The 25908-nt window shown below is 36.9% G+C and overlaps 1 protein-coding gene across 1 annotated transcript in view; it reads left to right on the forward strand.

Annotated features, from left to right (window-relative positions):
- The first annotated feature begins 4977 nt into the window (after positions 1-4977).
- Positions 4978-25908, forward strand: part of RAB1A (RAB1A, member RAS oncogene family) — a 28974-nt gene continuing 8043 nt past the window's right edge. Inside the window, exons 1-3 of the mRNA XM_025868578.2 lie at positions 4978-5218; positions 20812-20884; positions 25735-25830. Coding sequence (XP_025724363.1) covers positions 5196-5218; positions 20812-20884; positions 25735-25830 — 192 coding nt within the window. The 5' untranslated portion in view covers positions 4978-5195. The remainder of the gene's footprint in view (positions 5219-20811; positions 20885-25734; positions 25831-25908) is intronic.

Below are 25908 nucleotides of genomic sequence, written 5' to 3' on the forward strand. Positions count from 1 at the left end.
TTTCTGATACTTACTGTTTCTTGTGTTTTTGATTTTAGCCATTCTGACAGAATATGAGGTGGTATCTCATTGTGGTTCTGATTTGCATTTCCCTGATGATGAGTGATGTTGAGCATCTTTTCATGTGTCTGTTGGCCATCTGGATGTCTTTCTGGAGGAATGTCTATTCATGTCTTCTGTCCATTTTTTAATTGGATTATTTCTTTTTGGGTGTTGAGTTGTATTAGTTCTTTATATATTTTGGATACTAACACTTTATTGGATATATCATTTGCAAATATCTTCTCCCATTCAGTAGGTTGTCTATTAGTTTTGTTGCTTGCTTCCCTTACTGTGCAGAAGCTTTTTATTTTGATGTAGTCCCAAAAGTTTATTTTTGCTTTTGTTTCCCTTGCCTCAGGAGACATATCTAGGAAAATGTTGCTTACAGCCAATGTCAGAGAAGTTACTGCCTGTGTTCTCTGCTAGGATTTTTATAGTCTCAGTTCTCACATTTAGGTCCTTAATCCATTTTGAGTTTATTTTTGTGTATGGTAAAAGAAAGTGGTCCAGTTCCATTCTTTTGCATGTGACTGTCCAGTTTTCCCAACACCATTTTTGAAGAGACTGTCTTTTTCCCATTGTATATTCATTCCTCCTTTGTTGAAGATTAATTGACCATATCATTGTGGGTTTATTTCTGGGTTTTCTATTCTGTTCCATTGATCTATGTGTTTCTTTTATGCCACAGAACCATACTGTTTTAATTACTACCACTTTGTGGGGCACTTGCCGGCTCAGTCAGAACAGTATGCAACTGTTGATCTCAGAGTTGTGTGTTTGAGCCCTATGTTGAATATAGAGATTACTTAAAAATAAAATCTTTAAAAAATTTACTACTGCTTTGTAATATAACTTGAAGTCTGAAATTGTGATACCTCCAGCTTTGCCTTTCTTTTTCAAGATTGCTTTGGCTATTCAGGGTCTTTTGTGCTTTCATATAAATTTAGAGCTCTTTTAGTTATGTGAAAAATGCTATTGGTATTTTGATAGGGATTGCATTAAATCTGAAGATAACTTTGGATAGTATAGACATTTTAATGGTATTTGTTCTTCCAACCCATGAGCATGGAATGTCTTTACATTTCTTTGTGTCATCTTGAATTTCATTCATCAGTGTTTTATGGTTTTCAGAGTATAGATCTTTCATCTCTTTGGTTAGGTTTATTCCTAGATATTTTACTGTTTTTGCTGCAATGGTAAATGGGATTCTTTAAAATTTTTTATTGTTATGTTAATCACCATACATTACATCATTAGTTTTTGATGTAGTGTTCCATGATGGGATTATTTTCTTAATTTCACTTTCTGCTGCTTCATTATCGGTGTATAGGAATGCAACAGATTTCTGTAGATTGATTTTGGATCCTGTGACTTCACTGAATTCATTTCTCAGTTCTAGTAGTTACTTGGTGGAGTCTTTAGGGTTTTCTGGATTTGTCTTTGACAGTCTTCTGTGTGTGTGTGTGTGTGTGTGTGTGCACGTGTGCACATGTTGATCTAGAAAGGGGACAATTTCTGGTCATTCTAGTACTTCCATACCAGGGCAACTTTAATTCTGCCCTCAAACTGCACGGTCTTCCACCTGTACCCCTCTTCAAGGCTTTTCGCTTCTGTTCTCTGACTTTAACTGGGGCCTTGGTTTCCATGCTGGCAGGTAAACTGGATGTCTCTAGGTCACTTTTAGTTCCCCCTCCCTCCCCCCTCCCCCACACCTTCAGGTTCTACAACCTGCTCTCTGGAATCTTCCCTCCTTTCCATTCTGGATACAACTACCCTAGGTCAGGACATACCATCTCTTGCCTAAGTGAATCTAATTATCTTTTAACTAATCTCCCTACCTCCAGTCTCCACAGAACTCCATAGGGCTCCTTTAAAACACTGACACACACATACATACATACATACATACATACATAAAACACTGAGCTGATCACCTCACTTTCCTTCTCAGAACTTTTCTTGGCTCTCTCCACAACCTACTGAACGAAGCTGAAACTCCTTAGAAGGCATTTGGGGCCCCCCTTACCTTACCTTAACCTAAACATCTCCTACCTTATCTACCATGGAACCTGTGATCTCTGTTCCTTAAATACATGTGTATCCACACTTCTAGGGTTATGCTCACATTATTTTGTCATTCTGGGATATAAGTCTCCCTTCTCCCCATTTCTGTCAATGACCAATATTTTATTTTTTTCAAGGCCTAATTCAGATAACACCTCCTTCATGAAAGCATTCCTAATAGTTTGAATTAGAATTGTTTCATTCCTCTGTATCAGCTCATACCATTTTTTGAAAGTCAGGTTCATAATTGAGGTATAATTTATATACAGCAAAATTCACCCCTTTCAGATGTATAGTTCTATGGGTTTTGACAAACAAAATATATATAGTTGAGTAACTAACCATCACCACAATGAAGTTATAGAATATTTTAGTGAAACCAAAAAGTTCCCTTGTATCTCTTTGTAGACAATTCCCTCCTCCCATTCCTAGTTCCTGGCAATCACTGATCTGATTTTTGCCCCTATACACCTCATATCATTTAAATGTATTTTTGCCTTTTCCCCTATGGGCCTGGCAGACTGAGAGCTGTAATCACTCACCTTTGTATTGCTCATGGTTCCAAGCACAAGTTCCAAACACACTTATTACATACCAGGTCATAAATATTTGATAAATGAAAAAAGGAAGAAAAGGAAGAAGGGCAGACCAGAAGAAAGGAAAGAAGGAAAGAAAAAAGAAAGGAAAAGAATGAGCCAAAGAATAAATGGACAAATAGCCCTAGGAGAATTCTGATTCGGCAATGGGGCAGCCAACAGAGTGCATGCTGGTTTGATTAATTATTCTGAGTTATTAATCTGAACTACAAAAACAGTTACTCTTAAACACCTATATAGTGAAGTCTGAATCAGCAAAACTGACACACTAGTTTGGGAAGGAAATTGTATTGTAAATGACATAAGTTGTACTAGCAGGTAGGAAAGGACCACCCACCACTCCCAGGCTAAGCTGCCTCTGATCTCCTCACATATTACACCACCGTAACTGAGATATGAACTGTTCTGTTCTTGGTATATAGCACATGCACTTAAAATTTCCAGGGGAATTAAGGGAAGGAGAGAGGTAATGTTAAGTGCCCCAAAGTCATGGTGTTATATGCTTTGTACTGTTTTATTTTAATTCTTACAACTACTCTCTCACTGAAGTTAAAGTAATTAGGAGGTAACTCTTTGTTGGGAAAGGAAATAGATAATTAAAGGAAGTTTAGGGGTGTACCTCCTAAGGGTCGAGACAAGTTACAAATTATTTTTTAGTTCAGGATAAGTTCTTTGGAGATTTTGAGTTTTTCTTCTATGAAATCACAGTAAGCAAGAAGGGACAAGAGTCTAGAGTAATAAACATTTTTTTTTTTTGATGTCTATCATTGATCCATTCAGGGTATTTCTGGTGTGGTGACCATGTTCATTTCAGAAGCCAGTATGATGTGAAGGAACTCTAGTGTGCTGTTTGATGAGATTGTCAACAAAGGCAGAATTTGGGGGTTAAGGAGTATATTTAGTAAGTGGGTAATAATAACTGCCTTCTTTCTATATTATGGTGTCATGGTAATTTAAAGGGATTTTGCAATCACTCTTGAGAGATAATTTTCTTGGTTCTTAGAACAAGTTGGAAGATAAACTTTGGACGATGTATTATACTATGCCCTTTGCAGTTAAATAACCCAAGATAATGTGTTAAAGTTTAGTGGAGATCTAAATTCCTGAGCTGATTAAAGAGTGTTAAGACTATTAGGTTTTAGAAATGTTGTTAATATTACTTCCAGAGTTTCTAGGCACTATGTAGTGATGAATTGCATGTTTCCCTCGCTTATTATTTTTCAATCTTGCAGAACAGCTCAGCATTAAATAACTAAAATTACAGTTCAACTTGAAGCCTGGGACCAGGGCAGGAAGACCTTGAATTTCTGGCTGACTTTGGGCTGCATCGCGTCCATGAAAAGTGGAGCCACTGAAAACTGTGGGATCATGATGGAAGTGCTTTTTCAGGAAGATAAATCTGGCTATGTGTGCAAATGGTCCGGGGCAGAGAAGAGAGAGGCAGCCTCCATTCGGAGGCTCCTGCAATATCCACACAGAGGTGATCAGAGCAGAGCTGGAAAAGAAATGGTAAAAAATGATAAAAGAAAATGGTACTGTCTGCGACCAACACTGGACGATGACCAGATCCAGTGGGGTTGGGTAAGTAAGGAAGAGAACTGAAAGAACGGCTTCGTGTTCTCCAGCGACCCGAAGTTCTCAACAGAGGCCCCTCGACTCCTCTTCCGTCCTTAGCACCGACGTACTGAGATCAGCTGGAAAGCTCAAGCCTCAGGCTGGTCCGGCCAGCCAAGGGTGCACAGGCGGAAGGACCGGCCAGGCGTATACTCCAGCCTGCCTTCCTTCCCCGCCTCCGCTCTCAGGCAGTCGCTCAGATTCCTAACCCTCTCTCCTCACCATTCGGAGTCCCCAGATCACCCCGCCCCCCGCCCAACTTCAGTCCGCGGTCGACACCGCCCTCTGTCCCTCCCCTCCCCCTCCCCCTTGGGGCGCTGACTCGCCCGCCTGCCACGTCTCACTGATGACATCACCAGGGCCGCTCGGTCTTAGCCAATCCGCTAGGGGGAGTCCGAGCGAAGTCCTAGCCAGCGAGTCAGCGGGGCGGGGAGCAGGGAGGGGCAAGAGGGGGAGGTGAGAGAGCGGGGAATGGGGCGGGCGACAGGCTCTCAAATACGCATGCACCAGAGGCGCGAAGCTTTGCGGGAAGTTGAGTCCCGGCTGCCCCGTCGTACCGTAGGTCTTCGGCGCCCACTGCCGTGTTCGAACTCTCTTTCCCGGCGTGCCGCGCGGTGCGGCCGCCCTCCGGGCTGTGTAAAGACCCCTCGGTCTAAGGCTTTCCTATTTCCTGGTTCGCCGGCGGCCATTTTGGGTGGAAGCGATAGCTGAGTGGCGGCGGCTGCTGATTGTGTTCTAAGGGGACGGAGTGGGGGAAGACGTTTGCTCTCCCGGAACAGCCTATCTCATTCCTCTCTCTCGATTACCCGTGGCTTGAAGAGTCAGGGCGGCGGCTGCAGCAGCAAGGGCGGCGGTGGCGGCGGCGGCAGCTGCAGTGACATGTCCAGCATGAATCCCGAATAGTGAGTGCAGGAGAGCACCGGTCGGCTGGGTCCGTGGGCCAGCTTGGAAAAGCTTAAGGGGAGCGAGGAGGGCTGAGGCAGGGGTGGGGGCCTCGGCCTCGGTGAGGGGAGGGTGGTAGAGCAGGAGATGCTGGCGGCCGGGAGTCGGGCCCCATTGTCTGACGGAGGAGGGGCGGCCGGGGGGAGGGGTCGGGCCGGAGGGGTGAGCCGCCCGGGCCTGGACAGGTCAGGTTGGAGGCCTTGAGTGCCCGGCCGGTGCGGAGGAACAGTCTTTTGAGGGGGTTGGGGCGTTTGGGAGTCGGTGGTCGGGCGGTGGGAAGGGGTAGCTTCACGCGGAGGCAGTGACTTTTGAAGGAAGACTTGTTTTTAAGGGGAGAGGCTAGGGTGGGAGAGCTCTCCTAGAGGGCACTGTCAGACCCTGCGCCCGCACTCTGCGGAGCTGTCAGAATCGTCTGGGTGGAAACCAGCTTTACTCGTAAATCTTGAGCTTGTTGGCTCTATTTTTTCACCCTCCCGGCCAGGTTGCAGGTAATATGGATGCTTTTCAGGATTGCGTGGGATTGAGGGGAATGAGTAGATGGTGAGAAGAGATTTTAATTTTTAGTGTTGTGTGTTTTTTTTTAAGTTATTTTCTGGAGTTCTTCAAGAACTCAAGGGGCCCATTTGCCTTCCTGAAAACCTGGGCATTTGTGAGAATTTTTTTAGAGGACACTGAAGTCATTTTGTCTTCTGTAGGTCGAGAAAAAAAAATAAACAGACCTAAGACGTAGGAACATTTTTCTGATATTATCAAAGTAAAGGAAGACTGCTGTCAAGTTGAAAGAAACGAACGGGCTCTATGATCTGTAGGTTTTGGGTTACCTGCTTGAATGCTCGAAGATAGGGAGTGAGGTTCCATGACGTGTCATGAAAAGTTAATGCATTTCTTTTTCTTGCTTACTCAAGAAGTCAACACAGCATATGTGACACACCTGACACCTTTCCTGGGAACTGGTGTTCACTTTCCTTGGGAAGACTTCTGTTGGGCTCTCCTTAATGGACATTTACAACCCTCCTTCATTTTACGTATATAAATTAATAATTGGAGGAGATTTAATTGGTATTCCTCTTCAGAGTCAGAAGGCTTTGGGGGAGAGAGGGATTTTATTTTATTTTATTTTAAGCAAAAATCAGTGTTTTAAAAGCTGAGTGTATTTGCTGCTTCTTTGGTCAATTACTGCTAAACATTTCCCCTAAAAGGTCCACCCATCAGTTTAGCTGACTGTCATGTGTGTGTCACATGGCTCTTGCAAAATGCATTCCGACTTCAAGTTTTGTAATATGGTGATTTGATGCTGAAATGTCCCCTTTTGCACTAAACAGAAGCCACTGTATTCCATTAGAATTTTATATACTTTAAGAAGTTGTGGATAGTGTTCTCGTAGTGCCATATTTGCTATGTTGGCAGTTTTTGATTTCTTTATCAAGGACTCCGAGGACAGAGTTGGTTTTGCATAGTTAGGGAGAGTTGAACTTGAGGTCCCTAATTTGGTGGTTTTCCTGGCAACAATAAAGTACATGGATTTGCCACTTATGGAGACTTGTAAACCTCCTCTTTTCAGGGAGTTTCTTATATTTGCTACATATTCTTAGTACTACAAGTAGATCTTTAGGGTTAGTTGAACAGAACCATGACAAATTAGCCTCTGATTTTGTTTCTCCTTTTGTAAAATAGGATAGTAGGAGCCATTATTCCTATCAGGGTAGTTGTGAAATTCAAGTGTATGTAAAAGAAAACATAGGAGCACTCTAGGTGGTATATGTCGTTATCATGTATGACATTCTAATAGTGCTAGGATTTAGGAATATGATCCTTACCCTCGAGTTTATAATGGGATATAGAAAATAGATTGTTGTATATGTCAAATACCAGTAGATCTATTTTGTTGCACATGTGCAGGATGGATAGGAGCAAGAAGATTTCAAAGGAGGGTGGAGGGCTGTGGTTGGCTAGTCAGGTTCAGGAAAAATTGATAGAGACTTCTAAGGGAATTATTAGCAGATTTAGAGAAGTAGTAGGGAATGAGGAGGATTTCTCAAGGGGGAAGAAGGAAGACTGGTTAATAAATGGCAGTGATAGCATTCTTAAGTATATACAGTGCCAAACCATCAGTTAGATTAATGACCTTAACAGAATCAAACCCAGACATCATTTTTATACTTTTTCTGCCATCGACTATGCCAGTACCAGGTCTACTATATTTATATTCTAGACCGTGTCTGTAAAATAGGAGTTTGGAAAAACCTTTGGAGGAGCATTACTGAAAATTACTTGGAGAGGAGGTGATGGGTATTTTATTAGGGAAGGTCACAAGGGCAACCAGCAGGCAGATTTTTAACAATGTGACTTCAGCAGTTTTTTTCGTTTTGTCTTTAATGAAGTTTGTTACCGTCATAAAAGTAATTAGTGAAAAATTGGTAAATAGAGAAAAGGAAAAAAATAAAATAGAGTTTTATCACTGAATACAAGTCCGTTAACTTTAATACCTTGTTCTAAACTTTAAAATCTTAAATTAAAATTTTTAATGGGTGAGTGCCTTTCATGATTCCATGATGTCTTAATAGCTAGCATTTATAACTACATATATGTTAGGTATATTATAAATTATAATACATGTTTGTTGTAGCACATGCATTATATGTTGATGTGAAAGGGGGTAGTATACTAGATAATATTTAAAAGTGCAATCTAAATGTTCCTTGGTTTTGGTTTATCATCTACTAATTTATCTTATTCCTTTTAGAAACATTTAGAACTCTTCATGGGTGCCACTGAATTTGGTAATGAAAATAAGTTCTTAACAAAAGAGGTTTGGTTCTGTCAGAAAGAACAGGATTTTAGGTTATTGGTCAACATAGGATTACCTGTTGGTAGCTTTTTTATTGAATGCTTTTACTTTATGATCTTTAAATTGTAAGCTTGGTTTGGGAGTGAGGAGAAAAAGAAATATATCAGTCAAAGGTTAAATTTTAAGTTGTCCCTTTGACTACTTTCTATGTTATTTGGTTAAGCTTGGTTTGGGAGGAGAATAAGAAATACATCAGTCAATGGTTAAATTTTAAGCTGTTCTTTTGACTACTTTCTATGTTATTTGGCTAGTATGAGAGAAATGACAACCCTGGATTATCTTTATGGTATAGAAATTAAGGGTAATGACTGACTTGTCTGAATTTCAAGTACAAACAAAAAGAAAAAGCAACTGGAAGTGGAATCTGAATAATGGAAAAAGTAGTTGGAAAAGATCAGAGCTTTCTTTTTTCTGGAGATGTGAAGAAAGATTTTGATTTTTCTGAGCTAGGTGGTGAAGCAGGCAGTGATTATTTCAGCATACTGGTTAAGAAATGCTTAACATTATTCTCATACCAGAAACATTTTTTCTAATCCATTAGCTTTTAGTGGATTTTTTAGTGTCAAGGAAATCATTTTGGCTACTTCATCTATAAGGAATGTGTTAATAAAGTATGTGTACTTATCATGGATATACCAGTTAACTGTAATAGGAAGGACTATAGTAGTCTACTTGGATCAACTGTAGTTCTTTAATGCAGAAAAATTTTATAGTAAATGCCTTGTTTTTGTTTTGTTTTTTTAATATGGCTCCGGAGTGATGTTTAAGATTATGGCTCAAGATTTAATCAGTCTTATAAACAACTCTTCTGTCATAGTAGACTTAAGGAACATTTGACTTTTTTTTTTTTTGCTAGCACTGTGCTTTGAATTAATCTGTCTTTTAATATAAGGGTTTGAATGTAAAAGCAACTTCATCAGTCTTATTATCTGTCAGTATAATTTCATTAATAAGTATGTCATAATTGGCTTTTATAATTTTTATTTAGAACTTTTTTTTATTAGAAAAGAAGCATAAATCAACTAAAAGTAAGTTGCCTTTTTGTTGGTTGTCTTGATGACTTTTTGGTGGTGTTGGTAGTGGTTTGAAAAATTCAGAAAATTTTAAAGAAGAATAATAACCAGTATTCTCACTATTGGGTATATGATTTCATAACGTCTGTAGAGAATCAGCAGATGTGATTCTTTGGGTAGTGTAAGTTTCTAGGAGCTGTATAGAATCTCCACAGAATGGGGCGCCTGGGTGGCTCAGATGGTTAAGCGTCTGCCTTCGGCTCAGGTCATGATCCCAGGGTCCTGGGATCAAGTCCCGCATCGGGCTCCCTGCTCAGTGGGGAGCCTGCTTCTCTCTCTCTCTCTCTCTCTGTCTCTCATGAATAAATAAATAAAATCTTTAAAAAAAAAAAAAAGAATCTCCGCAGAATGAATCTTAAGAGTTTTGTGTGAATAGATGGTCTTGTAAGATCATTTGAAGATAACTGAAATTTTGCGTTTAAAAATTTCTTTTCATAATTACGTTAAAATGAGAGCTGTTGACAGTTTCTTATATTCCAAATAAGATTTTTAAAGTTTAAAAAATAGTTAAAGATGGAAGAGCTTCAGAATCAAATGTTCTCTTGACAACTCTTTGACTTTTGAAGAGAATTTTGCTTTATAAGTGATTTTATTTCTTGGATAGTTCAGTCTTTTTTATTCTGGAAGCAATCTTAGTAATTTGTGGTCTGACATTTTGTTATAGTCGCATCCTATTAGCAATCCCTTGTGTACATACGTCTTCTTGGCCTCCTTTGACTATATGATTATGATAGTTTTACTATTTGCAGTTTTATAGTTTCGTTTTTAATAATTAAGAATAGATTCCTTTTGCTAATGTTATCTACTTTTGTCTCTAATATATGAAAATATTTAAGGTCAAATAAAATCCTTTTTAAAGTTTTTGAGATTTTTTTTTTTAAGGTTTGCTAAAAAGTACTTTGAGTGTTTCAAGATGAAAATAAGCCAAAAGTGGGTATAGGATGCCAGTGCATGGGATATTTTAGATGTGTTGCTTATCAGTTTTTTACCACTCTGAACTCAATTTTGGAGTTTTAGTAAGAGTTAGAAAAGGGATGCCTGGGTGGCTCAGTCGTTAAGCATCTGCCTTCGGCTCAGGTCATGATCCCGGGGTCTTGGGTTCGAGCCCTGCGTTGGGCTCCCTGCTCAGAGGGATGCCTGCTTCTCCCTCTCCCACTCCCCCTGCTTGTGCTCCCTCTCTCGCTGTCTTTTTCTCTGTCGAATAAATAAATAAAAATCTTTTAAAAATAAAAATAAAAGAGTTAGGCAGAATGCCCCCCCCTTTTTTTAAATCTTACAGGGAGAAGGGAGTGGTCAGACTATTCTACTGTTTTCCTGTAGAAAGTGGAGCTGGTACTGCTTCTTTGATGTCTAGAATAGAATTTAGGGAAGAACACCTAGGTCTTGGCTTTTCTTTGGAACTGCTCTGTGAGTGTTTCAGATTATAAAAGGGTAATGGTGGGGTGATATTTGAAAAAAAATAATAGTCTTGAGGAGCAAAAGAACAAATGTTGGTTTGTTGACTGACTTTAATAATTAAAGAAATGGGGTACAAAGGAGAAGTATGAAATGAAGCTTTCCTTGGTAGTATTGTGGCTGGTTGGCTCAGGTGGTCAGAACACTCAGCTTTATTAAATCCAAGGTTGTGATAGGTTCTGATTAAGTTTACTCTGTTCCTTGTTTGTAGATTCCTAATTCTGACAGGTAATGTTAAGTGTAAGTGCCTTTGCTCACAAGGAGGAACACCTTCGGAAACACCATTTTTTAGTAGTAGCTAGTACTTAACAAGCGCTTACTCTGGCATAAGGTCCTCACACAGGGCATATTCTGCAGGCTGCCCTTCAAACTAGTGAGCTTTACAAGTGAAGTTGAATAAATTATGTAACTAAAGTTTTCCAGAAACAGTGATGGATTCAACTTGTCTGAATGTATTTCCTTTGAATAACAGTGGTACTTAAATGGAATTATTCTTTGTCTTTTCCACTCTGCCTATAGATATTGTCCAACAACTTGACTGAGGGCAATTACTCTTTTTTAAGTTTTTAATTCTAGTTATTAGTTTCAGGTGTACACTGGTAATTCAACAGTTCCATACATCACCTGGTGCTCATCACAACAAATTCACTCCTTGATCCCCATCACCTATCTCTCCCATTCCCCACTCCCCTCCCCTCTGGTAACTGTTTTCTATATTTAAGAACCCACTTCTTGATTTGTCTCATTTTTTCCCCTTTGCTTGTTGGTTTTGTTTCTTACATTCCACATCTGAGTGAAATCATACGGTATTTGCCTTTCTCTGATTGACTTATTTTGCTTAGCATTATACTCTGGCTCCATCCATGTTGCAAATGGCAAGGTTTCATTCCTTTTTTATGGCTGAATAATATTCCATTGTATATAAATGTATATTTTTTACATCTTTTGTCCATTCATCAATCGATGGTCACTTGGGCTGCTTCTATATCTTGGCTACTGCAAATAATGCTGCTATAGATATAGGAGTGCATGTGTCCCTTTGAATTAGTGTTCTTGTAGTCTTTGGGTATATAGGGCAGTTATTCTTAGCCCATTTATGGTCATGTACCCCTAGGAGCATTTGATGAACTCTGTGGACCTGCTCCCTTTGTGCATCCATGCTCATAACATTTTGCATAAAAGTGCATGCTGCTTTTATTTCCTGAGCCTATTCATGAACCTTAAGAATGCCTGATTTAGGAGATTGAAACAGAAAAGAGAATGTTTAGTACCACTCTTTCAAAATGTGAAAACCTGAAAATGACAGTTTAATTTAAAATCTGGTATCCTGAACTAATTAGTTTTTTAAAATGTGAGATGTGTTTGGGCATGCTTTATTTTGATGACCTATTCTGTTCTTTCTTTTTTCAAAATGCTACCTTTCTGTTTCTCATTAGGTTTTTAATATATGAATTGTTTCCAAGAGCCTCGAAACAGAGGCATACTAAGTTCACAGAACATTAGCGTTCCCATTAAGAGCAATAGGTCATCTCTGTAGTATTTTTACTACCTCAGAATCCATATGGATGTAGTTAGGATAAATGTCTAGTCAAGTTTAGTATAGTCTTAAGCATTTGATGGAACTTGTAAAAATAGTTGAATAGCTAGGTTTACAAAAGGACATTTGAAGCAACTTTGTGAAAGACACACTGTGGATAATTATTTAGTGCTTTATTTGTAGATTGGTAGCTAGCACCTGTCTTCATAAAGAGCAGTTGGGTTCATCACTTACTAAAAGCTAATGAAGTCTGAACTCTAAAATTTATCATGCTTTTTGAGCTGAGCTAACTTATTCTCTACTTAATGCAAATGTTCTAAATTTAAACAGTGAATCACATTTTTCTTTATTTTGGTCAGGTCCTGTGTGCTCGTTCATTGATGGTTTGATCCATTCTGATAGGTTTTATATGTATGACTTAACTTACTGATATTTTTATCACCTGAATATATAAAATATATCATTGAAGGAATGTGGTGTGATAAAAAACGGCATTTGGAGTTACAAACCCTAGATTTAAGTTCAGACTGCCACTTAACCTCTGCAAGTTACTTATGAGTTTTGAGCCTGTTTCTTTATCCATAAAATGTGATTAGTACCACCTCAGTTCTGAGTCTCCAGAGTAAACTGTACAGTACTATGCAGATGTTATTTGAGATGTATATTCTAATAAAGGATGTTAGAATATATGTAAATGGCGAGTGGTTTCAATTTTAAAGCTTTTCTCACACATGATTAATCATCACACAATTGTTTGTGTCTACTTTAACAATTTTTTCAATACAGATTTAAAAAACTTCCAGTAAATACATACTTATATGTGTGTGTATACACATGCATGCACATGCGCACACACACAGAGTTAATTTAACCTTAGAAGAAATCTTGGTAAAGAAAACAGCCATCCTTTTCTCTGTTTTTTGATGTGTTTTTTTGACTATGAAACATGGACTCTGCTCCCGGATCCTTACCAATTAGTTAAGAACATGACTAATGCTCAAACAAGTATAATCAGTATCATAGTATTAGCACAGATTAAATCTTGTGATACTTTCAAAGAATAGAATGGCAAAATAGCACAAAAGATTTAGAGAAAAGGCCTATGATTTCTATCATTAACAGAAAGTTTTACTTATGTTTGGTTTAGCTGGCGAGTAACAGAGCACTGAATAGCAGGACTTTCCAGAACCCCTGGTGCTAGTTGTGGGATGTGGTCAACAACTAACAATTTGAGTTGTTACCACCAGCCAGAAATTTTATGTATGTACATTCTTTCTCTCAATCCTGTGAAGAAATAGTATCCTAGTTTTACAGATGGGGAAACAGAGGCAGAGAAGAGTTAAATGGCTTGCCTAAGGGCATTCAGAGTAATTAGCAGAATTGGAATTTTAATTCAAGGGCCTGTGATTTCACAGTCCTAGTATGCTGTTTCTAATTTACTGTGGTTAACTCTAGGAATTTAAAATTTGAGCCAGTTAAGTGACTAACATTTCTGTGGTTAGTTTTAAAATTCATGATTAGAGAGGTCTTTTTAGAAACGTTAAGGGTTTGTGAAGTACCTGTTTCCAGGTACATACTGTCTTTGACTTTCTCCTTCACATCTTGTGTTGGGTTGATATTTAAAGCTTCTTTAGGCTTGAAGTTAATTATTGCATCCATTCTCAGTTTTTCTACCCCCCTGACTGTTCTTGAATATTTATACTTGGGGCCTTAAAAGTCACAGAAAAGCCTTTCTGTGAATAAAGCAAGTGAAGCCAAAGAACTGACTTTCTTTTGCTGGAGAGGGCACGATTGCTGCAGACCCTGTCACTATTTTATGTGTTACTAGGCTTTGGGAGTTGTGACTGGTGTGATCATAGTACTTAACAACTGTTAGTTGGGTCACTTTTAAACTTTTGCTTTAGATTACAGTAGTAAACTCCTGTGATATTTTGTCAGCTATCTGAACAGAAGCTTTGGATAAATAGCTTCAAAGTTTTTGTCAAAGCTCTTGAAGGTTTTCATCAAGTTACCTTGCAGTTTGGAGAGAGGAAGGAAGAATAATAATAAAAGCCACTTACTGTGCTCCCGTAATGTGCCAGATACTGTGCTACAGGTTTTAGAGGCATTATTTCTAATCCTGACAAGAAGCTTAATTGAGTGATAGAGGGTGCTAATGGAATATATTACAGATGAGGAAATTGAGGCTCCTGGTGGTGAGTGAGTACCTTGCCTCAAGATCTGACAGCTAGTATGTGATGGAATCTGGATTCAAATACAGGTCTTTCCAGCTCTAAAACCCATGCAGGTTTTGAAAGGTAGAAGAGGTAGAGGATAACACACCTCCTCCTGGAATAGTTTTCAGCAAATACTTGTTATATAGGTTGTGAGACCGTCTATCTACTCTCTTGTCCTCTTGTATGACTTGCCACTTCTTTAGCACTACCAAACTTTCCTTTATTTTCAGAATTCCTGCTTTGAATTTTTGGAACACTGTTCTATAAACAGCTAAAATGGAACCTGGAAAAGTAATTAATTGTCTCTAAATATCAAAGAAAAGTGTGTAGCCTTAGTACATCATGGGGACAGTTTTTAAAAAATTGCTTGGCTATTTCCTTAAATTTGGAGGAATGACTCTTGTACTCTCAGATTCTTGATAATTGATTATTTTGACTGTTTATCTTGACTAACAGACTGCTTTTGTCCATAGCTGAAGGTTTATTTTGTTTTTTATTTAGTTTAACCCTTAAAGTAATATGTGCTTTATAAAATTCAAACAATGTAGAAACATGTGAAGGAACTGAAAGTTCTTACCTCTTTTCTCCAGCCTGATGGTCAATTTTGAATTGTTTTCTGTGGAGCATACTTAAAATGAGTGAAGAAGAAAAATTGGTGTCAGACACAGTTAACTGCAGCCCAAATTTTAATTAATCATTCCATACCCCAAAGTCTAATAGTGTATAGTTTAATAGTGAATAAAATTTGGCCACTGTGTCATGATATCATGGTCATAATTTTGTTTAAAATTTTACATGTGAGCTTAGTTTTAGGCTATTTTCAAGTATGACATTTATAAAAAGGTAAAATAACATGATTCCTTCATGCAAGTGAATTTGTTCCAGATGAAAAACAAATTTACTTTCCACTGAACTTTTTAAAAATAGTAGGCCTTTTCTAAGGTATATTTATATTATAGGTGACGTTATGAAATTTGTATTTGGGGGGTACTGTGTGTGGTTAAAAACAACTTTATGTTATGGTCCCTCCACTGTTTTATTTTTGTCTTTTCTTCCTTCCAAAGGGTGGGATGTTGAGAATTTTGTTAATGTCAGTCAGCTTTCCCTTATAAAGTATTCACTGACATGTGAACTGTATCTGATAATTTAAATTTTATTTTATAAAAGAAAAAAATGTTTATTTTCATTTAATCAAAAAAGCTGACTTCATAAACTTGTGGCTACATTGGGAATGTGCCAATGCTATTTGCTTATAAACGCAATCCTACTCTACCTACTTAGAAATCATTTGTGTTATGACAGCTATGCTGAACAAATTTGCAAAGGTGTTAAGTCTGAAAAATCCCTCTGATTAACACTTTTTCCTCATTTTTTTTTCTTTTGGTTATAAGACTAATAAGAGCTTACTGCAGACTTTGAAAAAAGTATAAAGAAGAAAATATCAATTGCAATCCTAAAATTTACAAGTGTCCATTTCCCCCCTTATTTTTTATGTGAAAATAAAAAAAAAACATGTGAAATGGGTTATACTAAACAAATGTAATCTTTTCACATAAGAGTGTTTCACACAGACAGTCTTTTTAGAGATTTTAGAATTCCCAGTAGCATTTTAGATTCAGACATAAGCAGATTCTTTTCTTACTACATATTCTTTGTATGCGGTTTGGTAACTTCATGAGAAGGAAACCATTTTATCTAAGTAGAATTTTGAACCAAAGTTTATTTTAGTAACTTTTTAAAAGTATAATGCTTCGTACTCACAATAGTGTCTTTTTTAAAGGTACAGAAAATTTTCTGTTAGTGCTTGCATGCAAAAATGGTAGAGGTATCAAGATTATGTCCAGGGGCGCCTGGGTGGCTTAGTTGTTAAGCGTCTGCCTTCAGCTCAGGTCATGATCCCAGGGTCCTGGAATCGAGCCCCACATCAGACTCCCTGCTCCGCAGGAAGCCTGCTTCACCCTCTCCCACTCCCCCGCCTGTGTTCCTGCTCTTGCTGTGTCTCTCTGTCAAATAAATAAATAAAACACGAAAAAAAGAAAAAGAAAAAAGATCACGTCCAGATCTTAAATAATGGAAATAAGAAATCTCCAATATTGCTAAAGTAGACCATGAATTGACTTACTGGAAAACTGATAGCAAAAAATTTTTCACTTGCTATCATCTTTGATGCCCCACCATCCAGTTGTTAAAGGCTGTTAATTTCCCCCAAATCTACCCCTTTCTGTCTAGCCTTAATCTGTGTCAGTTTTACCTTAACTTTCTTAGCTTTCTCACTGAATTATCTCCTCTTTAAATTAAAATGCTTGTGTTGTTGTAAGTTCAGCAGTTCAAAGGAATTTTCTCTGATAATAAAAATACTTGTGCCTCAAAAGCAGCTATTAAGTTTTTATTTTATAGATTCCAGCATGATTTATGATTTGTTGATTTAACTTGAGAAAACACAAAATGTCTCTCTTATGTTTAAAAAATATCAGGAGCTAGCTTATCAAAGAGATTGTTGTTTTGTACCCATTTCACTAATGTCCTCACACTTTATTTTTTTAAACCTTTTTATTTTGAAATAAATTTAGATTTCTAGAAGAGTTGTAAAAACAGTACGAGAATTCCTGTATACCCTTCACCTAGCTTCCTCTTAATATTAACATCTTTCATACCAAGGTACATTTATCAAAATTAAGAAATTAACATTGGTACATTATTAACTAAACTATAGACTTTTATTACAGTTTCTTCAGTTTTTCTGTTTATGTCCGTCTTCTTTTGCAGAATGTAGTCCAGGATACCACGTTGTATTTAGTTGGTTCTACGTGTTAGCCTCCTTCAGTCTGTGAGTTTCTCAGTCTCCTCTTTTTTATGATCTTGACATTTCTGAAGAGTACTATTAGGTATTTTGTAGAATGTCCTTCAATTTGGATTTGTCTGATGTTTTCTCATAATTGGACTGGGGTTATGGACTTTGGGGAAGACACTGTAAAGGTGAAGCACTCTACTCGCCACATCATATCAGAGGGTACATGATATCAACATGACTTATTCCTGGTGATATTCACCTTAATCACTTAGTTAAAGTGTTGTCTGTCAGGTTTCTCCATTGTAAAGTTACTGTATTTCCCTTTCCATACTCTTAGAAAGCAGTCATTAAGAGCCCACACTCAACAAAACGGAATTAAGTCCATCTCCTGGAGGGAGGAGTATTCAAAGAATTTGTGGACACATGTTAAAGCCACTACAGTAATAAATATTTGGGGGGGACATACTTTGAGGCCATGTAAATATCCTGTTTTTCCTTAAAGTTTATTCACAAATCTTAGCATTCACCGGTGGATTTTGCCTGCAGCAGTTCCTTACTGTGGTGATCTATTAATGAATTTCTACCTCTCTAATTCCTTCACATATTTTTAGACTCCTTTAAGGAAAATTGGTCTCTTCTCCTGTTTATTTATTTAATAATTGATACCAGTATGAACTCATGGATGTTTATTTTATTCTTTGGCTTATAACCCAATACGTGGTTGTTTATTTTGTGGCTCAAGTTATTCCGCCTCGACCAGTGACAGAACTTTCAGGTTGGCTCCTGTGTCCTTTTGACATGCCATGTCCCCATCCATTTTTCCCCCTAGTTTTTGCCCAAAATGTTAATCAGGGATGGCTGTAGGTCTTCTTTAGTTGTATCTCACAATGAGAGAACCTGATTAAAAATACAAAATTAAAATGTTCTCTGATCTGTTAGCACGTGCTTTGTAAGAGGCACAGTGCTAGATTTTGGATACACAGGAGAATGAGTTGGTTTATCTTCACACTCACAGATATGTCAGACATAAGAGTGAGGAAAAATAGATTCCAGGCTACTGAGGGGGAGAAAATATTCAGTGTCATAGTAAATTAGACATGAAAAAGACTAGAGGAAGTTCTGAGAACAGTGAATAGGATTTACTAGAAAATACAAAGTAGAAGAGTGGTTATTACAGTTGTGACTATAGATATCCGACTAGAATAATATAGTTTTTTCACTTAAGTCAAATTATATTGTAGACTGATCCAAGTTCTTGGGGAATAGAAGAAAAATACATTTAAAGTCTCACCATTTGCTAAATTATTCTTGACTTTATACCAGAATTCTCACCTTAGGCTGTTTTTAGATTTGCATATTTTTGTCAACATTTTTACTGTATTCTGTTTTATAAATTATAGTTAGAGAAATATCTTTAAGCAGTCTCAAATCTCTGAATTCTCTTGAACATTTGGAATATTAATAACTTAGAAATAAGCTACTACAGTAGTAGGTAATTTTATTTTTTTATTTTTTATTTTTTAGTGGTAGGTAATTTTAAATGTCCCAGTGCAAGTAACATGCTATTGATCACACTCTCCAGGTGTGTTTATTCAACAAGAGAAAGAAGTTTGTGAGATTGATTTTGTTTGCCATTCTCCTCGATGTCTCTTGTCATGTTAGTAAAGCTGATGGTTTGGGAGAGAACAAAGTAGTCTTCAGCAATAATTATCTCATTGCAGAGAAGAGTGCTCAACTGTTCATATTATTTATAATAGCTGTGAACCTTAAATTATCAGAAACTCATAAATGTTTTAAAGTAACACTTTTTAAAAGTTAAAATGAATGTGATGATTGAAAAAGTTGATTTTTAGAAAATTGACTATTAATTTCATTTAGCCATAATGTAATTTGTAACACTTACTAGGAGGCATTCCTGTTTTTCTTTTTCCAGCCTTATGGTTACTCTGAAATAAGTTGATCTTTAAGGTAATGAATATTTGTGGCCTACTGCTGTCCTTTATTGTAATGGGTTACAGTACAGCCATTTCAGGGGGTGTTTATTGAGTGTTTACTGGATGCCTGGCACAGTGCTCTGGGAGATTGGTAAATTCAGGGCATTTGTTGTGTCTACATTTCTGTTAAAAGCGAAGTAATATTAATGGTGAGATTATTCTTGCTAACTGAAATGTAAATTGTCAACATGTACCATGTACTCATGGCTGATGTTCAGTGTTCATCATTCTTAAGAATTTATTTAGTCAGAGGAGGGTGTCAATAGTACTAAAGTCATTACCAGCTTTACTGGCTAATAAAAGTTGTTTGGTATTAGGTATTATTTATTAAGGGTAAATTTTACAATTATTACCCCTTCCCCCCTCCTTTTTTCTTTAGGATCTCAAACTGGAAAGGATGTTGGTTATTTAGTTCATCCTGTGCTTCAGTCTCCTTCCTAATGACTTGTTGAAAAGCTTCTTATTTCCTTCTGTGATTTTTATTTTGTTGCTGACAAGGGCACTTTGGATTTTTTTTTAATTCTTTTTTTTTCCAGGTATAATTAGGAACAATAAATGTATTATGATAACTTGGTAAACCTAGAAAAAAATTTTAAGTAATATGTATTACTGTGTAAACCTAGGTAGCAGTTGATGAATATTCAGAGATTATTTCTGATAAGTTTTATATCTTTCTTACATTTAAATAATGATAATTGTCATCTAAATTTAAATTGTGAGTGATATTTGGGTTTCATCTTAAGTACAAGTATCATTTTTTTTAAATCACAAAGGACAAAACTGAAAATCATGAATAGGTTTCCTTAAAAAATCTGTAAATTCTAAATTTTGGGGTCCTTTTGAAATTACTTAAAAGAATACATAGCAGTGGTCCAAGTTGAAGAGGATCTGTGAGGGATTCCTTGGGAGGCCATGGGCAGTATGTTGTCTTTAGGTCCTGGAAGGAATCCCTGGGGCTGGTTTTTGAGTTAGGCCTGGGAGGTTAATGTATGTAAATAGAGCCTAGCTTTCAGTTTCTGAAGAAAGCTTTAATACAAACTTAGTAAGTTGGTAAAGTTGTATGTTTATGTAAACAGCATTTGATTTTACCACATCTCTAGTCTAAAATATTTTTTAATACAGGTTTTTAGAATTTAAATGATCTTTTTTTTTTTTTTTTTAAATGGGGAGAATTCCAGGTAGATGCTAGGAAAGGATCGTAAAAGCCCCTTCATTGGAGGATTGCTATGAAATAATGATCTGGTCTTGGAATTTGAAGGAGAGATTTGTTTCATTGGCAAGAACAATGGAAAGTTAACTCCCTGTATTCTAATACTGCAGAGGAGTGGAATTTATCTAGCATAAGTCTCTTGGGCTCTCCAAGAGTACACATTACTTCTATTTCTTTCATTCTTTCCTTGGAAGTAGAAGTTCATTGATCTCAAGAGATCATGGGTGGCATTACTTACCTTTTACATAATTCTGCCATGTTTAGTGATTCCTGAAAAGGGCTTCTGCTGTTGGTTGCAATTTGGGCTTCTGAAGCCATTCATGGGCCTTTTAGAAGTCCTCAAGTGAGCTATTATTGGCTATATTTTTGCTGTAGAACTTACAATGCAGTATGCTTGTTATTAATGTGATCTTCTTTTTCTTTTTGCAGTGATTATTTATTCAAGTTACTTCTGATTGGCGACTCTGGGGTTGGAAAGTCTTGCCTCCTTCTTAGGTTTGCAGTAAGTTGAAATTGAAATGCCTTTAAAGAAATTAATGCTGTGTGTGTTTTCTAGGTAGATAAAGGATTAAACAATTTTATTTGGAATAAAGTAGTTCTTCCAGAATTTATATATTTAAAAGCTTCCAAGTGTATATTCCCAGTGATATCTTGGACTCTTAAGTAGAGGAAATGCTGTTGCTTTTAAAAGAAATTCAGCTAAGCATGATTATGAAGTTAGAATGTCTAATACTCTTGGTAGAGTTCAAATAGTTGGCCTTTGTTTAAGTGACTTGATGAAAAAATGAATCTTCAAGGAAAATTTTAGTAGAATAAAGGAAGAAGCCGGGCCTGGTACAAACTTTTTTTTTTTTGACAATGGCATACATAGTGTTTTATATGCTGCACTTTACGAACAGGTATATAACTTTAAACCTACTGAATAGAATCCACAGTCTCCTTCATAGTCTTTCTCAACTGCCTTCAAATTTAGCATGTTTTCCTTCTCGCTGTCTAGGTCATTGGTTCTCAGAGTATGGACCAAAGACCCTTGGGGATCATCAAGACTTTCTCAGAGGGTCCATGAGATTAAAACTTTTATCCTAATAATACTAAGCCATTAGTATTTACTAAGTAAGTACTTACTTAGTACTAAGACAAAAGACATTTGCTTTTTCACTGTGTTGACATCTGCTCTGATGATGCAGATGCAGTGGTGGATAAAACTGCTGGTGCCTCAGCACCACATTAAGGCAGTGCTAAGTGCTGAACTGTATTCATAGTCATGGTATTTACCTGTATTTATTCACGGGGCGGGGGGGGAGTTTTCATTTAAGAGTTTCTGATGAGAACAGTAAAAATGATTAATTTCTAAAAATCGTGATCCTTGAGTATTCTTTTTTTAAATGTTCTGTGTGAGAAAAATGAGTACATATAAAGCACTTGTACTGCAGACTGAATTATGTTGGTTGTCTTGAGGAAAATAAAAGCACTTACGTAGTTGAGTTGTGAGCTGAACTAGCTGCTTTTTCATTTTTTAATTTGTGTCTTTTTGTTTTACTTGAAAGAACAACTGACAAACTAGTTATGTATAATTTGATGGTATTGGGCAGACATTTTCTCAAATGAACTGAGACTATCATTTCAAGGAAAATATCTGATAGCATTTGCGGTCTGTAATAAAATTCAAGCTTTCTAGTCTTCAGGGGAAGATTAGAAGTTCAGAAAACTTAAAATTCACCACTGTGAGCTTACTAGCATATAAGATATGTGTCTTTTCTGATGAGTGACCGTATTAGTGAATATCATTTAAAAAATGTATAATTTTTTTTTAAGATTTTATTTATTTATTTGACAGCACAAGAGAGCACAAGCAGGGAGAGCAGCAGAGGGAGAGGGAGAGGGAGAAGCAGGCTCTCCGATGAGCAGGGGGCCTGATGCAGCTTCAATCCCAGGACCCTGGGATCATGACCTGAGCCGAATGCAGACACATAACTGGCTGAGCCACCCAGGCGCCCCTAATATAATTTTATTATATGTAACAGTGAAACCAAGGAACTACTAGAATAAAACATAGGTGGCTCTTTAATCTTGTGTGAAAATACTTTCTAACATGGAAACATACCAGGAAAGAAAGGATTGTTAAATTTGATTGCATTAAAATTAATGTCAGGCGCATGAAAATGTTAGAAAACATGATACTAGCAAAAAAATATATGAGGAAGGGATGATCTTCTCAATATATAAAGCACACTTACATACTAAAAAAAGGATGTTTGTCCTAATGGAAATATGGGCAAATACACGAATGGGCAGTTCACAAAAGAAACAAATTGACAATAAATATGAAAAGTTCAATTTTATTTGTAATTAAAGGACTTTAAAACTAGGTAGTACTTAATCTTTATTAAATTGGCAAATATTAAAATCAGGAATCATCCCTATATTAAATCAGCAATGCTAGGTATGTGGGAAGAATTTGGCATCTCTTGATGAAAATGAGTACAGCCTGAGGTGTCTGTGTTGCAAAGAAAATCTTCTCTGGGATGCTTGTTGATCTAAGTCACAGGTTTTCAAGATTTTTTATTTATTTATTTGACAGAGAGACAGCAAGAGCAGGAATATAAGTAGGGGGAGTGGGAAAGGGAGAAGCAGGCTTCCCGCTGAGTAGGGAGCAGGGATCCCGATGCGGGGCTTGATCCCAGGACACTGGGATCATGACCCAGGCCTAAGGCAGACACTCAACGATTGATCCACCCAGGCGCCCCTAAATCACAGGTTTTCAGTACTGCCTTCCCACACAGCAGAATTGCCTGGGAAGCATTTAAAAAATACTGATTCCCGGGCCTCTAGAATAGGGATGAGCTGCACCAGGTATAATAATGAAATGTATAAGCTATGGGAGCACAGAAGGAAGAATCTCTGACTATTGACCAAGAGTTAAAGAACGTTTGGACAGTCAGTATTGCCTGAGCTCAAAATCCAAGAATGAATAAAAATTGTGACCCAGGGGCTAGGGATTAGGAGGTATGCATAAAGAAATATTGAAAATTTGGACAGAAGGAAGAGAATGTGTAATGGCTCAGAGGTATGCAAGTAAGGCACATTTAGGAACTTATAAAAATTCTAAGAAAGCATTTATATATTTCCGACAAAGTCCCTGTCATGTGGGAGTGCTAAATGAATGTTTATTGCACTCATTCTGTTCTCCCTCCTCTTTCTGCCATACCTGGTACTTATTAGGCTCTCATTTAGAAAGAAGTTATAAGATTTTTAAAAAATGAATGCCTAGTAATGGTGACCAGCATTTTGTCAAATTGCACTCAGTGCTTTAAAAATATCCTTTTACTCAGTGATTCTGCATGTGCATAAATGTGACTGTATGAGGAAGTCAACATGGCTACCTCTAGACACTTGGAACTCTCTGACACATTTTACAATTTTCTTAGATCTTTTTTGTTTTAATTCCATGTACACATTACATTCAACATTATGGAGACTTGCCCACACTGATTTCCTTTCTTCCCTTTCTCTTTTTTGGAGTGTTGTAATGTGAATCCTAAATGTGTCACTTCACTCCTATATACTTCAATATGCATTTCTAAAAACTGGACATTTTGGGGGTGCCTGGCTGGCTCAGTTGGTGGAGCATGTGACTTGATTTCGGGGTTGTGAGTTCGAGCCCCACACTGTGTGTGATTACTTAAAATCTTTAAAAAGTAAATAAAAATTGGACATTTTCTTATAAAATAACAATGCCATTATCAGCTTAGAAAATAAATTTTGCTGATTGTCTCAGAAGTGTGGTATCACAGTTGTTTTGAATCAGGATTCAGACATGGTCTGTACCGTCCATTTGGTGGTTTGCTGCTTAATTTCTTAATCTAGAGTTTTTCCAGCCTCCTTTTTTACTTACATATTTTTCATGTCTTTTACTTTTTGCCGAACTTAGGCAGTTGTCATTAGATTATCCAACATTTTAGATTTGTCACTTTGCTTCTTTGTGGTGACTTTAAACTTTTCCTTTATCCCTCATGTTACTGTAATTGGAAGCCCCAGAACTCTGCTATTCTTATGGTAGCTACTAGCCCCATGTGGCTTTTTAAATTTAAATTAATTAAATTTGAATTAAATTTAAAATTCAGTTCCTTATTCTCACTAACTAGTGGTTACTGTTTTGACTAGCACAGTTTATAGAACCTTTCCATCATCAAAGAAAGTTCTCTTTGATAGGGCTGCTCTTAATAGATTTAGGCCCATCTTTGTTGGCAGAGTACTTGCTAGGTGTTGCTTTGTGCTGGCTTAAGATTGTTCATTGGGTTTAGGTGGTGATAGCTGATCTCACCATTCACATATCTTTTCACAAACATTTTCACTTGAAAAAGTTTTGTTTCCATTTTGAATATCATAACAGATACTTGAGGAAAATAGGTGTAATTTTAAAAGTTTATCATTGGGTTAAACATTGTTCACACAAAAACTTGTGCACAGATGTTCATAGCAGCATTATTCATAGTAGCCAAAAAGTGGAAACAACCCAAATGTCTGTCAGCTGATGGATAACAAAATGTGGTCTGTCCACACAATGAACTATTATTTGGCCATAAAAAGGAATGAAGTACTGGTACATGCTGTAACATGAATGAGCCGTGAAAACTTTATGCTAAGTGAAGGAAGCCAGACACAAAAGGCTACATCCATTCACATGAAATGCCCAGAATATGCAAAGCCATAGGGACAGAAATTGCATTAGTAGTGGTTTCTGGGGTTGAAGAGGAGATGAAATGAAGAGTGACTGCTACTAAGTTTCCTTTCGGGGTAATAACAATGTTCTGCAATAAATAATGGTGACAGTTGTACAACCTTAGGAATATACTAAAAACTACTGAGCTGTGCACTTTAAAATAAATTTTACGGTATGTGTATTATATTACAATTTTTAAAAGTCATAGCTAGGAAGTAAAAGTGACTCCTAAAAAAAACTGGAAGAGAATGACATGAGCATTCCTTTGTGGTGAATACATTGGATGGAGGGTCAGGGGAGCAAGAGTTTTGCTGATTAGCAAGTAGAAAAATCATTTGTAATCATTGAAAATATGAAACTTTTTTTGATATGATGTATGTAAAGAATTTGCCTAGAGATGTTTGGTAAAATAAAAGAAGAGCTATTGAGAAAATCCTAAGAAGAAACTGCTATTAAAAAGTGTATTGTAATCAGAACATGAACTGAGTACTGGAGTGGGATGAAGTAGCTGTTCTCAACCTGTTATGGCTTATAAACTTTATCAACTTTGTAGATAAAAGTTGACATTATATTTTCATATTTCCTCTATTGAACATTAATTTTATATGTTGACTTTTTTTTCCCTTCAGGATGATACATATACAGAAAGCTACATCAGCACAATTGGTGTGGATTTCAAAATAAGAACTATAGAGTTAGATGGGAAAACAATCAAGCTTCAAATAGTAAGTCATTTTTAGACTAGAATTTGTTTTGGAAATCATTTTGGTAAATTTAAAATGTATTATTTGTTACTTTTTAAC

Source organism: Callorhinus ursinus, unplaced genomic scaffold (assembly GCF_003265705.2).
Source record: "Callorhinus ursinus isolate GAN/ISIS: 27379988/994484 unplaced genomic scaffold, GSC_fseal_2.0 scaffold10, whole genome shotgun sequence".
NCBI lineage: Eukaryota > Metazoa > Chordata > Mammalia > Carnivora > Otariidae > Callorhinus > Callorhinus ursinus.